Source organism: Sciurus carolinensis, chromosome X (genome assembly GCF_902686445.1).
Source record: "Sciurus carolinensis chromosome X, mSciCar1.2, whole genome shotgun sequence".
NCBI lineage: Eukaryota > Metazoa > Chordata > Mammalia > Rodentia > Sciuridae > Sciurus > Sciurus carolinensis.
The window spans coordinates 1,176,303-1,191,445 of NC_062232.1; the positions used below are offsets into that span (position 1 = coordinate 1,176,303).

The following is a 15,143-nucleotide window of genomic DNA, read 5'->3' on the forward strand; positions in this document are numbered from 1 at the left end:
CGGCCACTACGGGGTCAGCGTTTCGTCACTGTGACAAAATACCTGGGGAAAACGCCTTCGGGAGGAAGAATTCATTCAGAGGTTCCTGTCCCTGGTCAGCTGGAAGGAAGGAGAGAGAGAGAGAGACAGAGAGAGAAGGAAGGAAGGAGGGAAGGAAGGAGGGAAGGAAGGAGGGAGGGAGGAAGGAAGGAGGGAAGGAAGGAGGAAGAGAGAGAGGGAAGGAAGGAAGGAGGGAAGGAAGGAGGGAAGGAAGGAGGGAGGGAGGAAGGAAGGAAGGAGGGAAGGAAGGAGGAAGAGAGAGAGGGAAGGAAGGAGGGAGGGAAGGAGGAAGAGAGAGAGAAGGAAGGAAGGAAGGAGGGAAGGAAGAGAGAGAGAGAGAAGGAAGGAAGGAGGGAAGGAAGGAGGGAAGGAGGAAGGAAGGAGGGAAGGAAGGAGGGAAGGAAGGAGGAAGAGAGAGAGGGAAGGAAGGAGGGAGGGAAGGAGGGAGGGAGGAAGGAAGGAAGGAGGAAGAGAGAGAGGGAAGGAAGGAAGGAAGGAGGAAGAGAGAGAGGGAAGGAAGGAGGAAGGAAGGAAGGAGGGAGAGAGAGAGAGAGAAGGAGGGAAGGAAGGAGGGAGGAAGAGAGAGGGGGAAGGAAGGAAGGAGGGAGGGAGGAAGAGAGAGAAGGAAGGAAGGAGAGAGGAAGGAAAGAAGGAGGGAAGGAAGAGAGAGAGGGAAGGAAGGAAGGAAGGAAGGAAGGAAGGAGAGAGAGAGACAGAGAGAGAGAAGGAGGAAAGGAAGGAGGGAAGGAAGGAGGGAGGGAGGGAGGGAGGGAGGGAGGGAGGGAGGGAGGGAGGAAGGAAGGAAGGAAGGAATGAATGAAAGAAGGAAAGGAAGGAAGGAAGGAGGAAAAAGAAAGAAAGAAGAAAAGGAAGAAATGAAGGAAGGAAGAAAAGAAAAGAAAAGAAAGGAAGGAAGGAAGGAAGAAAGAAAAAGGAAGGAAGGAAGGAAGACAGAAAGGAAAGAAAAGAAAAAAGAAAAGAAAGGAAATGAAGGAAGGAAGGCGGGAAGGAAGGAAGGAAGGAAGGAAGGAGAGAAGGAAGGAAGGCGGGAAGGCGGGGAGGAAGGAAGGAAGGAAGGAAGGCGGGAAGGCGGGGAGGAAGGAAGGAAGGCGGGAGGAAGGCGGGAGGGAAGGAAGGCGGGAGGAAGGCGGGAGGAAGGCGGGAGGAAGGCGGGAGGAAGGCGGGAGGAAGGCGGGAGGAAGGAGGGGAGGGCCGGACAGCACATGGCCCGCCCACCTGAGCCCCGTCCCTCCCTCCGCGCGGTCCCTCCCGGTCTCCACGCTGCCCTCTGGTCGCTCTGACCCGGTGAATGGATCAGTGCAGGGATAAGGCCAGAGCGCGGCGTCCACCCGCTGCCCCAAGCCGCACCCCTGGCCACTGCTGGTCTGGGGACCCAGCCTGCCACGCAGGAGCCCCGGGGGACACTCCAGATCCAGCAGAGGCCACCTAGTGCGTCAGGCGGAGCCCTTTCATAAAATGAGCGCGGCCTTCAAGCCTCGGACACGAAGAGGCGAACCCAGCCACCAGAAAGCACTGCTCAAAATCCAAGAACCGGCCAAGAGGACCTTCCAAAGCCGCATCCGATTTCCTTCCACGAAGGCGCCATCCCCGCCTGGCCGCTCGGATGAAATAAGAACTGGCACGTTTTATACTTCCACCTTATTCTTCCTGCTGATAATTCGAATTACTGTCCAAATGGGCTGCACCTGCTTCTTCCCGCTGCTGTTTCAACGAGCAAACACACACCCAGTCAGTTAATGGACGGACTCAGGGAACCGTCTAATTTTTAAATTTTTTGGTACCAGGGTTGGAACCCAGGGGTGCTAAACCACTCAGCTGCCTCCCCAGCCCTTTTTAGTGATTTATTTTATTTTGAGTTGCTTCGGGCCTCACTACCGCTAACTTGCGGAGGCTGGCCTCCAACTTGCCATCCTCCTGCCTCAGCCTCCTGAGGGCCTGCTTGCCAGAGAGATTTTCCTCATATTCCTGGCAATAAGTACCTGGAAAATGCAAAGCCTGGCTGGGCCAACCAGAGACCACGTTAACCGAAATAACGCCTCGTGTTGCTACCCCGCGGCCCCCACATATAACCCGAGTTTCGCCAGCCTGTCTGTTGCGCGTGAGCGGCGCTTCGCTGGTCAGCAAGGATCCTCCGCATGCGCTGCGCGCAAGTTCCCCTGGAATTCGTTCTAGCGGGAGATTTCGGGGCGCAGGCGGATTGCGGGGTGAGGGGCCGGGGAGACGTCTTCTCAGGTGGGGAGAGCCAGCAAATCAATCTCGGTCACTAGCACGGCCTCCAGGTGGAGTCTGCATCCGGGCAATACCAAGAGGCCACGCTGGGTCGTGCCAGAGAGAAGCGGGGCTGCGCGGCAAAGCTTTGATCTCAGCAGGCGCCAGCCAGAAAGTAAAAAGGAAATTAAAAGGGGAAAAAAATTCTTCTGCAAGAATTCAGGTCCCGGGGTTGCTGGGCACGCCCCAGAGCTTGGGTCCGCGGAGGACGGGGTGAACGGGTCTGCCCTCCTTCCTGCCTGCCTTGCTTAGGTTGCAAAACAGGGACTGAGGCCCGGGCCTCCGGCGCACCAGGAAGACCCCCCACCCGGCCCTGCGCCGCATGCCCAGCCCCGGGTGGCTCCGGCCACCAAGTCCTCCTTCCGCGACGCAGTTGCCTAGTACCCGACTTACACCACCGTCCTGACCCACTCTCCCATCCCCTTTGGGAACGCATTTGCCAAAAAAAAAAAAAAAATTTTTTTTTTTTTTTTTAAATGCTGAAAAGACAGGTTTGTGATTCGGCTCCATCTGGGAAACTTGAAAGACACAAAGCCATTGGGGCCGGCTGCTCAGAATTCTGTCACTTAAATGCTGAGTGAGATCTTGGGTGAAGGGATAAAATAGAAAATGAAAGCAGGTATCCCGCGTGCGTAAGGCTCTGCACTATTTCTGCTTTTTTGGCGAGCTGGGGATGGAATGCAGATCTTCGCCGGTGCCAGGCAACTGCTCTTTCTCCCTCTCTCTATTTTATTATTATTGTTATTATTTATTCATTCATTTTTTATTTTGGTGCCAGGGATTGAACCCAGGGACGCTTAACCATTGAGCCTCATCCCCGGCCTGTTTTACTTTCTGCTTTCAGACAGGGTCTCCCTGAGTTTCTCCCTAAGTTGCTGAGGCTGGCCTCCAACCTGCTGTCCTCCTGCCTCAGCCTCCTGAGCTGCTTGGGATGACCCGCGTGCGCCTCCGCGCCCGGCTACGCGTGCATACGTGGAAAGACGCCCCCGCTCGCAGCGACAAGGGATCAAAAGATGCGCGAGCGCAGCACCTGGAACAGCCACGCCCCGCGCCACCCGTTCCCTGCGCAGGACGGATCTAGGCCTTCCCGGGCGTAGTCACCTGGGGTCGTTTTCGTTCCAGAGTCAAGTCTGAGGATCCTACAGGTTTGGGACCTGGGACTGGGTGACCGAGGGAGACCGTCCTACTGGAGGCCCCTCTGCAGGGTGCTTGTGACCCAGGTTGGTGCACCTGAGGGACACGAGTGGCCCGGTCGCTACGGACGCACCAGCCGCCGGAGCCCAGCTGGAGCCGCCGGAAGCTCCTCCCAGCTGGCGGCGCTTGCTCGGCCCATCTCGGCATCTAAGTGACCAAAACCACGTGGGTCAGTCAACGCCGGCACTTTGCTGAGACCCAAGGGACACCCGCCCCGCCCCGCCCCCCTCCCCCGCGCTGGCCCAGGAGGGAAGCGACACCCAGCGGCCCAGGTCTCCCGCGGCACCGCTCCTGGGAGCGCAGAAACTCCGCCGGCCCCTGGGCGACTGGGGACAGAGAAGCCGGTGACTCGCCCCAACGGGGCTCAGGGTCCACCCCGCCGGCCAGCTTGGCTGCAGCTCTCAGGGGCCAGGACCTGTGCTCCGTGGTGGCTCAGCGGCGCTCCGGGCTGTGCTAGCATGGCCACCGGCTCTGGTGCTGACAGGTGCCACCCGCCTGTCCCTGCGTGGGCGTCTGTCAATCAGTGTGGCAGATCCCAGCACAGCTCAGAGAATCCATGGGGTTCCTCCCACTGTGGCTCAAAGGAGTCAAGAAGGGGACCAGGGTCCTTCCTGCCTCTTCCAGCCCCTGCCGTCCGCCCTGTGAGGACCAGGAGCAGCGCCATCTGTGAGCAGGAAGCAGCCTCAGCAGCCCCGAGTCTGCCCCGCCTGGACCTGGGCTGCAGCCTGCGGAGCCGAGAGTGGTCAGCGTCCGCCGCTGATAGTTTCCAGGGGGTGAAACAGAACATTTAACCCTCCAGCCATTTGTCTCTGCCTCTGTCTCCCCTGGGTCTCCGGCACCCCACGCCCTGCCCAGCACAGAGCTAAGGCCACAGCCTTCCTGCATGCGGAGCAGCAGCGTCCCCCGAACACAGGGACAGGAAACACTGTCCCCTCCTGGAACCCTGCAGTGAGCTGTCCTAGGAACTCACCTGCCCTGAAGGTCCTCCAGGTCCAGCTGGCCCACGTAGTGGGTGGCGGAGGACACGGTGACTACCCTGGCGCTGCAGCCCGGGGATCCCGATGCCCTGAGCGTGTCCAGCAGGAGGTTGGTCAGCAGGAAGTGTCCCAGGTAGTTCAGGCCGAAGTGCTCCTCGAATCCGTCCTTGGTTTCCCGCTGAGGGACCATCATGACGCCGGCTGCGGTAAGAGGCATTGCAGGGGACAGTGAGGCGGGCGGCGGCGGCGGGCGGGCCTGGCGGATGGATTCCGCTGCCCCGGGCGCCCCGCCGGCCTGGCTGCGCCTGGGTGTCTTGGTGCGCGCGCAGTGGGGACGCCAGTCATGGCCGGAACCGGGTGCCCACCACCTGCTGTCCAGATAACGATGTCACCCAGGACCCCGCGCACGAACGAGGGCTTTCAGCTTCACCAGAACCTCCGGGAAAGTCCATTTCTGCGGACCTGGTGCAGCAGGCGGTTGGTGGTCCCCACACGGCGCGGGGCGCATCTGGGAGGCGCGGGGACGCCCGAGCCCTGCCGTTGACAGACAGGCGTGCGCCGGGCACCTCCTGCTTGGGGACCCTCCAGCAAGCCAGGCCCCCAGGCCTCTGTCCACTCAGAAATACAGACCTAGGTCCCCGCATCCCCGGCCCAACGCCGACCTGCCTGTTTATCAGGGCACAGCACGTGGACAGGTGCTTCCGGATGGCTGTGCGCACCTGTCTGCAGGTGTGTGTGCAAACCCTCCCTTTGGTTGTGCATTGGAAACGCGCTTGTGCGCGTGTGTTAGCGTATGCACGTGGAGGCCTGTACGTGCACACTTCTCGGTGTGTTCCACGTGAACACGGGCACGGGTGTGTTCTGTGTGTCTGTCTTTGTGCGTGGGTGTGTCACAATGTAGCTTCCTGTGGACACGCACGGGTCTGCTGTCCAGGGCTCTCCACCAGCTGAGCCACCTGAGGTTCAAAGATACTCAGAGAAAAAACCGCGTCTGTCCAGAGTTTTTATCTGGTCACAGTTCCTTAAGGAGCAGAGTGTAACAATGATTTTCATTTCTTTTTCTTTTTCTTTTTGGTATTGGCAATTGAACCCAGGGGCACTCAACCCCTGAGCCCCCTCCCCAGCCCTATTTTGTGTTTTATTTAGAGACGGGGTCTCACAGAATTGCTTAGGGCCTCGCTGTGGCTGAGGCTGGCTTCGAACTCACGGTCCTCCTGCCTCAGCCTCCACTCAGGATGGAAGGCGTGCACCCTGTGCTTGGCCTTTGCATACGTATCTGTCGGCGTGAGCGCACTGGTCAGTGCATCTCAATCTTTGTGTGTCCTTCTTAGACACGATGCGTGTTTGTACCTGTGCAGGAATATTTTGTGTGTGTGACTGAGACGCACACGGACCCTTATTTGCGTGTGCCGGTGGATCGCAGTGAACTGTGGGCGTACAGCAGACGCTTCTCCTTGGGTCTGTGCTGGGCGTGGGGAGAAGCTTTCTCCATCTCTCCTGCGAGGTCTCTGCCCTGGACACACAGGCCACACCCCACGCTGGCCACACCCAGGCCCCTGGAGGGATGCACTGGACTTGTGTCCAAACAGACCCTTGCACGGCCGGGCGTCACCAGGACCAGTGCGTGATCAGAACCAGCCCCAAACCCGCCGGCACCGTGTTCCCGGCCCTGCGAGCTCGGCTGCCCCTCCACGGTGCCTGTGGACGACGCTTTGCTTCCATGGGGGGAATAACCAGGAGCAGGGCTCGATGGCGGGAAATCCCTCCGCTAGCGTTCCGCGGAATAATCCAAACGGAAGCCTCGGGGTTATCCAAACTCTATCCGTTTTCCCCCGGCCAGGGGAAGGCAGATGAGCAGGATTTCGCTGTGAATAAACCATCCATACGGAGCTGGTTCTCCACGAGGTGCATCATGCATGATCCTCGCATTTGATGGATTATCTAGAGAACTGACCAGTCGGCACCCAGGAGAGGCGGGAAGAGAAAACGGAGGTGTATTTTTAAAAGACCGGCAGATGCACAGACCGGCTCTCCTGCGATCAGTTCGATGTTGGCAAACGCTAGACGGCTTCCTTCAAGAACTGCAAAAGACGGGTCGGAACTCGGGGTTCTGCTAGGTCTGAGAAGGTGCTTCCAAGTGCAGGGGGCGGGGGTGCTGTGGGGCACACTGGTGATCCCGGTGGCTCGGGAGGCTGAGGCCGGAGGATCACAAGTTGGAGGCCAGCCTCAACCACTTAGTGAGGTCGCAGTAGCTTAGGGAGAGCCTGTCTCTATAAAATTAAAAGGGCCGGGCGTGTGGCTCAGGGGTTCAGCCTGGACGGTGAGGGGCAGGAGTCCAGGTCGGCTGACCAAGCGTGCAACCCAGGGAGCCCCTGTGCTTCCTCTGAGTCAGGACCAGTCTCTGAGGCTCTGTTCTGCAGGGAGCACCCTGTCTGCGTCTCTGGGCTCCCCCGGCCTCCTGCCTGGGCCACCCGGGGGAGTGGACAGTGGGTGTCCATCCCGGGGACACCGGCGACCTCACCCTGAGCATCTGGGCTCCTCCGGCCGAGCCCCTGCTGGGCCTGCCTGGCCTTGACGTCCCTGTAGCCACCAGCAGCCGACCCGGCCGAGCCCTCAGGGCTGAGCGTCCTGATTCCACACGGGAGACTCGATACTGCCCCAGAGATGGCCACGCCCGCGTCTCCAGGACCTGCAAATATGTGACCGTCCCTGGGCAGAAGGGACGTTGCGGAAAGAAGGAGGCAGGAGGTCCAGAGCTGGAGAGGAGCCGGGAGGACGGAGAGAAAGGGATGGGCGTGAGAGACAGAGAGACAGAGACAGAGGCCAACGTGCGGAAGAGAGGACGCGAGACGCCGGGCAGCGGTCACGTTCGGCCGTCCGCAGAAGGCTGCCGTTCGGAGAGCCCAGCGCGTGCCGGCTCTCAGATCCACCCAGGAAAAGAAGAGGGACCCGAGGCAGGAACACGGGCGTCCTCTCTGAGGTGGCCGACGATGGAGCCACTTTCCCCTCGGGCCTCTTGGGCGGTCGCCATGGACCGATACGCAGCCCTGAAAAGGGGAACTCTACCGGTTTCCCAGCAAGGGTCTCCCATCCCAGAGCTGGAACGTCCGCCTCTGTTCTGCTTCTTGGCAGATGAAAGGTTGGACGGAGACGGTAAGAAGTCCCGGGAGGTCTGCCTCTCGCTATGGTCCTGTCTTATCCTTTCTAAGGGCCCTGGGAGGAGGGTCCCTGCCACTAATGACCCAGGCTGTTAAATATGATGAGGGAAAAAGGACGTTTGGCAGGGGAGCTGCCCGGTCCTCCTGGCCCTTCTCTGACTCTATGCACCACTGATGACCACGGGCCTTCCTTTAGAGGCTGCCATGCTCCAGCAGGGACAGCGGTCACTGAGAACACAGGCAGTGGTCAACGCAGGACAGCGTGGGCAGAAAAGACACAGCTTCGCACCGTGGGCAGGACTGTAAATCAGCAGAACCACCATGGACTACGGAGTGGAGGTTCCTGAAAGTACCAGGGCCACCAGGTGGCCTCAGCCTTCATCCTGAAGAGTGCTTGTTCTCAGCCAGAGGGAGCCTCGCACGCCACGTCCACGGAGCACCAGGCACGACCCAACCATGGATCCAGCCAAGGTGTCCTTCAGCCGAGGGGGATGAAGACCGTGTGCTGCACACACACGATGGAATATCACGCAGCCGAGAAAAATGAAATTGTACCATTTGCAGGAAAATGGATGGAGCTGCAGAATGTTATGTTAAAATAAGCCGGACATGGATGGTCAAGGGCCACGTGTTTTTTCTCATATAGAAGCGAGACAGGAAGAAGGGGAAAAATGAATTTGATAAACAGAGAAGGCTGTCCCATAGAGTAGAGGACAGGGATCGAGAGGAGGAAGGAAGAGAGGGAAAGGAGAGAGCTGGGCAGTGACATCGAGCCAATGATCTTAGTTGCTCATACAAATACGTCACGATGAGCCTCACTGTTTTAATAATAATGCACCCATTAAAGTCTATTGTGAAAACTTGAAAGTAAAGTGTGGATTTAAGAAGGATGCATATGGGCTGCTCTCTCTCACTGCCAATGAACTTTATTTTATAGAAGATCAAACACATTAAGACAGAAGAGGAAGGAGGAGGAGGAGAAGGTGGAGAAGGAGGAGCAGGAGGAGGAGGAGAAGGAAAAGCAGGAGGAGCAGAAGGAGAAGGTGGAGAAGGAGGAGGAGCAGGAGGAGAAGGAGGAGGAGGAGAAGATAAAGGAGGAGGAGAAACAGAAGGTAGAGGAGAAGAAACAGAGGAAGGAGGAGGAAAAGACAAAGAAGAGGAGAACGAGAAGGTGGAGGAGGAAGAACAGAGGGAGGAGGAGAAGGAGGAGGAACATAAGGTGGAGGAGAAGAAACAGAAGAGAGAAGAGAACAAGGAGGAGGAGGAAGAGGTGGAGGAGGAGAAGGTGGAGGAGGAGGAGGAGGAGGAGGAGAAGGCGGAGGAGAAGAAACAGAAGAAAGAGGAGGAGGAGGAGACAAGAGGAGAAGGAGGAGTGGAAGGTTGAGGAGGAGGAATCAAAGGAGGAGGAGAAAACGGAGCGGAAAGAGGAGGAAGACTGGAAGGGGAGCCCGGGAAGGAGGAGGGGAGGAGGAGGTGGCAGCAAGCCAGCCTCGGGAGCGAGAATCAGGTGGACAAGTGCCACAGCCTCCTGAGGAGGAAGGGCACTCCCGGCCTCATGTCCACCTTCTGACCCGAATCTGTGACGGCGGCGCCTCAGATGGCGAGAGGGCTTGCGATGTGACAGTTAAGGATGTGGGCGGGGAGCCGTCTTGGATTACTAGGGTCCCAACCGGGCAATTGCACCAGTGACCGCACTGCGCCCGCGGTTCCTTTCCCTCTGTGTCGAAAGCGGAGTCGCTGCAGCAACACTTCCCGTGTAGGAAAGGACGGTGGCGCCTCCACGGGCTCCCGCTCGGTGTCCCTGCTCTTTATGGCCTTCTTCCCTTCCGCGCCCCCGGGCCTGGTCTGGGAGTGCAGAGCTCCGTGGTGGCGCCGGGCACTTCGGTTGGGGGATTACAGCTCTGGGCTGCGTGTGGATTCCACTTGGCGACCTTCCTGACTGCGCTCCCATCCTGGGCAGCGTCCCGGGTACTTCTTACAAGAAAAGCCTGGTCACATTGATTTCGTGGGGAGACGGTAATGGACGGGCACGTCGTCAGCACGGAGGAGGGAAAGTGGACGCAGAAGGTCACTCGGTCCTCTTCCTTCTGTTCCTCCTCCTCCACCTTCTCCTCCTCTTCTTCGTCTCCTCCTCCTTCTCCTCTTTCTTCTGTTTCTCCTTCTCCACTTCCACCTTCTCCTTCTCCTTCTTCACCTTCTCCTTCTCCTTCTCCTCCTCCACCTTCTCTTCCTCCTTCTCCTCCTTGTTCTCTTCTTCTGTTTCTCCTCCTCCTCCATCTCCTCTTTCCTCTGTTCTTCCTCCTCCACCTTCTCCTCTTCTTTGTCTCCTCCTCCTTCTCTTTCTTCTGTTTCTCCTTCTCTTCCTCCTCCTCCTCCACCTTCTCCTCCTCCCCCTCCTTCTCCACCTTCTCCTCTTCCATCTTCTCCTTCTCCTTCTCTTCCTTCACCTTCTTCTCCTCCTCCTCCTCCTCCACCTTATGCTCCTCCTCCTCCACCTTCCCCTTCTCCTCTTCTTCAGCTGGCTGGCGTAGAAGACGGGCAGGGTGAGGTTAGCAGGGCACATGGAGCCTGTCCACGTCTCCTTGTGGGCGTTGGCTGCACCACCCAGGAGAGTTGGCCGTGGACGTCTGGAGAGCTCGTGGCGATGGCCCCTTGGCAGCATGATCAGGATTCCACGAGACCTGGGATCCGAGTCTTAGTGGCTGCCCCGTGCCCCACAGCCCAATAGGCGCGTCCACACCTCCAGCACACCCCACGTACTGCCATCACGTCCAAGCAGCCTGCCAAAGTGGATCAAGCTCATGAGGAGAGCCGGCTGCATCCGTGAAGTGCGGCCGTGAAGTTCAGCAGGCAACCAGCCTCCAGAGACGCTCCCTCACCCCCAGGGACGTGCAGGGGATCGCGACGCGCCCCAGGGACGTGCAGGGGATCGCGATGCGCCCCAGGGACGTGCAGGGGATCGCGACGCCCCCCAGGGACGTGCAGGGGATCGCGACGCGCCCGGGTTCAGCCCTGGCTTGCAGCCGCCTCCACGCAACTTACCGTTGTTCACCAGGACGTGCAGAGGGATGTTCTTCATCTTGAACTTCTGGACGAACTGCCGGATGGAACTCATGGACGCCAGGTCACAGTATAAAAACTCCACTGCAGAGGGACAAGGACACCTGGTTAGTGTCCAGCCTGCTGCGAGCCTCATTTCTAAGCAGGCTGGCATGGCTCCCATTAGGGAAGAGCCCTGGATCAGGACAGCTCGGGTGGGGACAATGAGGCAGCTGCATCCCAAGGTGACCCCCAGAGAGTGACCCCTCTTCCTGAGAGTGGGGGAGAGGTGTGGCTTGCCCGCGAGGGACAGAACGCGGAAGAGACGTTGGGACGCCACCTTGGGACGTGACCTCTTGTTGGAAGAGCAGAGAGAGGGAGAGATTCTCCCACTGGCAATGGACTGAGCTGCCATGTTGGGCCAGAACCTAGGGGTGACCACTTGAGAGCAGCCCCCAGCCCACAGCCTCAGAACCCCAGACCTGCGAACGCAGGAAACTGGATTCTGCCCACGACCACATGAGCCCGTCTCAGAGGTCAGAGAGGACCTCTGACCACGCGACGGGCCAGCTACAGCCGCGTGGGATCCACAGTGCAGGACTCACGCCCGTGGGGCTCAGAAACCCAGCCACGGACACGGGAGGTCACCCACGGCGGCTGTCGGAGCGGCTGGATGTTGTTACGCAGCAGAGATAACCAATATGGCGGTGGCCGCCACCGTGGATTCCCTTCTGTTGCGATGGACCCCTCATGTCAGGGGGCTTTCTACAGGGTGGATGCGCCAGGAAGCCACCTTGCAAGGTCAGGTGAGGAGAGGGCCAGCAGGTGGAGGAGGAGAAGGAGCAGAAAGGAAAGCGGCTGAGGATCGGAAGCAAATTTCAGAAAGTCGCCATTGTGTGGAACAGGCATGGATGTTTTTATTGCCATCATTCCCCAAACGATACAGAAAAACAGCTACTTAGGTAGCAGCGGGGAGGAGCTCCAAGTCATCTGGACACTCGGGAGGGGAGGTGGACGGCACCGTGTTCTGCAAAGCACGTGAGCTTCCCAGGATGCTGGCGGCCCGGAGGGTGGGAGCAACCCCCGCAGAGGCTGGGGGGCGGCTCAGCGTTCACCCTGCTTCCAGGACTCTTGCTTCCAGAGAGGTAGGAGAGAACGATACCAGAAACACGAGCCAAAGCAACGAAAACCAATGGAAAGCGGCCGCCATTTGCCGAGCGGCGATTCTCAGGGGAGGGGCATATTCTGTGTCAACAAGATGACTGACACCACCAGAGGGAGGTCCGAGGCCGGGAGAGGCCGTCCACAGCCCGCCCTGAGCTCGGGAGGGTGCAGACCGGGCAGGATGGAGGCCAGAGGCCATGGCAGGGGTGCAGAGGTCCGAGGCAGGAGCCCTGCGTGGCTGGAACGGGTGCCCCATAAGTCCCCCTGGTGGAAAGCTGACCTCCAAACTCAGGTGCTGATGGTATTTTCTAGTGGGCCCTTTGGGAGGTGAGGTCAGAGGGTGAGCCCCGCATGGTGGCATTAGTGACTTTATAAGAAGAGAGACCCTGGCTGGCATGAGCCACTTTAGGCTCTGCACAACACCATCACCAGGTGACCAGCTCCGTGCCCTTGGATGTTGAGCCTCTGGAACCACCAGGAGCCACATAAAGTATTGTTCATAAGTCACCTGGTCTCTGGGTTTTTGCGATAGCAACTGAAAACGGACTCATCCAAGGGCTTGGGAGAGGAGGGGGAGGAGACTGGGTTCCGGGTGGACCCCAAGGGGAGCTCATGTTAATGTGAAATGTCGACTTGGTTGGATTGAGAGATGCCCATGATTAAGAGGCTCTGGGTGTGTCCATGAGGGCGGGTCTAGGGATGATTGGCATGTGGGAGAGCCAACTGAAGTGCAGACTCTCCCTCAGCCTGGGCAGCTCCGCCCAATAGGATGGAATAGAAGCTGGAAGAACAGGAAGCAGGTGCAGATGCAGCTCGGCTCTTCCTGAACGGGTTCTTGATGGCTGCTTCCATCCTCTGAGGACATCGGACTCTCGCTTCTTCACTCTTCCAGAGTGGACTCTGCCAGGGATTCTCCAGGGAGTTTCCAGAAGCCTTGGTCTGGGACTAGGTAGCCCTGCAGATCCCTCTTGTTCTGGGGCTTCTGCCTCTTGGACTGAGCAGCTGCTGGTTCCTCCAGCTCTCCAGCTGCAGACGGGCATGTGGACTCTCCAGCCTCTGGTCCTCTAAGCTAAATCCCGTTTGTCGTCACTCTTCCTGTGGCCTCTGCTCCTCTGGGAGCCCTAACACAGGATCGGGAGGGCAGGGACCGGGGGCTGGAAAGCTTTGCTGCAGTTTCCACGAAGGCCACGCAGCGCAGGTCCTCAGCGCCGCGGAGAGCGCGTCGTCCGTGCACCACGGTCCTGCAGGCGCCCGGCGGCCGGAGAGTCTCCCAGGGCACAGAGACGCGGGTCCCCGCGTCCAGAGGGAAATGTGGCCGAGCGCCGCCTCCCTTCGTTGTCGGAGGGCTTGGCCAGGGCGGGGACGCACGTCCGCGATGCCGACTGGGCGCCGGGAGGCCCCTCCTCCTCCGCACTCCGTGCTGGGCCTCTTCGCCTTGGGGCCCGAGTCGCCAGCCCCGGGAACGGGACGGGGACCACCCGGCGCATTGATTTTAGAGCCACCTCGTCGCCCCAGCTGAAGCCTGCGTGCGCAGAGTCCCCGGGGCCACCGAACACAGTGACCCCAGCATTTCTGTCCCAGGGAAGTGACGGGGTCAGGGGCGGGTCCCCCGGCGCCTGCCCTCGGGACAGGCCGAGAGCAGGGACTTTGCTCCCACCGGGCTCTGCAGCCGGGGTGACTGACGGACCCTGCCCATCACCTGCCCAGGACGCCAGGGAAGGGCTGTTAATGCCAATGTGCAAACCTGCAGACCAGCAAGGACCCCAAGAGGACCGCCCCATGGTGACAGGTTCCTGCTGGTTGTCAGAGCAGAGTGACGCTAAATCCAGGACCTCGGTGTCAAAATCTCCAGGAAAGAACTTTTTTTTTTTTCCCAAGAAAATACTGGTTAGTGAAAAGTCTAAGCAAGAAGCTGGTTCTAATCAGACCAGTGCTCATAAGAGAAATAGGAAAAAAACGAGGAAGGCCCAGCATGCAGGGAAGGGAACGGGCTTCCATGGTGTTCGGCAGGTCCCTTCAGGTTTTCCAAGAAGGGAGAATCCCACCCGGACACAAAGAACTCGGGCTGATGGCTTCGGCCGAGCCTGCAAGGACCGTGTGCATTCAGAAAAGAAAAAAACTTAATATGTGAAAAGAAAGTCAAGGTGATTTTTAAATGTTCACATTGTTGTGATAGAAAACACTGGAAAAATCAGTGTTGTCCAGGAGGGAAAGGTGGCCGGGCGTGGTGGCTCATAACCGTCATCCCAGCGGCTCGGGAGGCTGAGGAAGGAGGATCGAGGGTTCAAAGCCAGCCTCAGCCCAAGCGAGGCCCTAAGCAACTCAGTGAGACCCTGTCTCTCAATAAAGTGCAAAATAGGGCTGGGGAGGGGGCTCAAGGGTCGAGTGCCCCCGCGTTCAATCCCTGGTTCCCTCCCCCAGAAAAAGGAAACATAGAAGAGAAAGCTTACCCCAGGGGTTCAGAAAAGCCAGGCTGTTTAGCAAGAAAACTAAGAAGTCCTAAGATGATTTCCAGGGAGGTTGTCTACTCAGACACGTCTTCACACGTTAAGGGCTCCTGAAACTCATTCCGCCAGCCAGACGCAGTGGTGCACACCTGTACTCCCAGCAGCTTGGGAGGCTGAGACCAGAGGATTGCAAGTTGGAGGCCAGCCTCAGCAACTGAGCGAGGCCTTAAACAATTCAGTGAGACCCTGCCTGGAAATAAAAAATAGAAAGGACTGGGGATGGGACTCGGTGGTTAAGCGCCCCTGGGTTTCAAATCCCTGGTACCAGAAAAAAAAGAAAGAAAAAAGAAAAAGAGAAAAAAAAAAAAGAAAGCCAAGCCGGCTGTACCCAGCAATCCATGCAGTGCACTAGTAAAATGGCAGAAGAACCTGCCTATTGGGTAGAGAGAGGAGGATGCCCCAGAGGGCAAGGGAGGAGCCCCCGAGACTACGGCGTGTCCAGGAGATGGCAAGAGGATTAACTAAGCTGGGGCCGGGTCAACCCAGGATGTGGAGCCAACTGGATATGCCCTGCCAGCTTCCTAAGGGCAGAGTGCCCGGTTCTGCCCCGGACACCCCTCCAAAGGAACAAGAGCAAGGTCACACTTATTATCTGAAAAGCACAATAAACCTGAATCCAGATTGAATGAGAGCGGCTGAGGGCTCGGATCCCACAGAGGGGTCTACTGCAACGGTCCCAGCAAGACGCCATGCAGACACGAAGAGGCCGAGGCTGTTGGCTGAGATGCCTCTCCAAGCAGATGGACCCGTCTGCAGGAAGGGTTGGGGAGGCAGAG

The 15,143-nt window shown here is 58.6% G+C and overlaps 1 protein-coding gene across 3 annotated transcripts in view; it reads right to left on the bottom strand.

The window, feature by feature from the left end:
- Dhrsx (dehydrogenase/reductase X-linked) overlaps positions 1-15,143 on the bottom strand; it is a 91,151-nt gene that overhangs the window by 17,734 nt on the left and 58,274 nt on the right. For all 3 annotated transcript variants that reach the window (XM_047536441.1, XM_047536438.1, XM_047536439.1), the window contains 2 exons: positions 10,700-10,801; positions 4,493-4,700 (listed from right to left, as the gene is read on the bottom strand). In XM_047536441.1, coding sequence (XP_047392397.1) covers positions 4,493-4,700; positions 10,700-10,801 — 310 coding nt within the window. The remainder of the gene's footprint in view (positions 1-4,492; positions 4,701-10,699; positions 10,802-15,143) is intronic.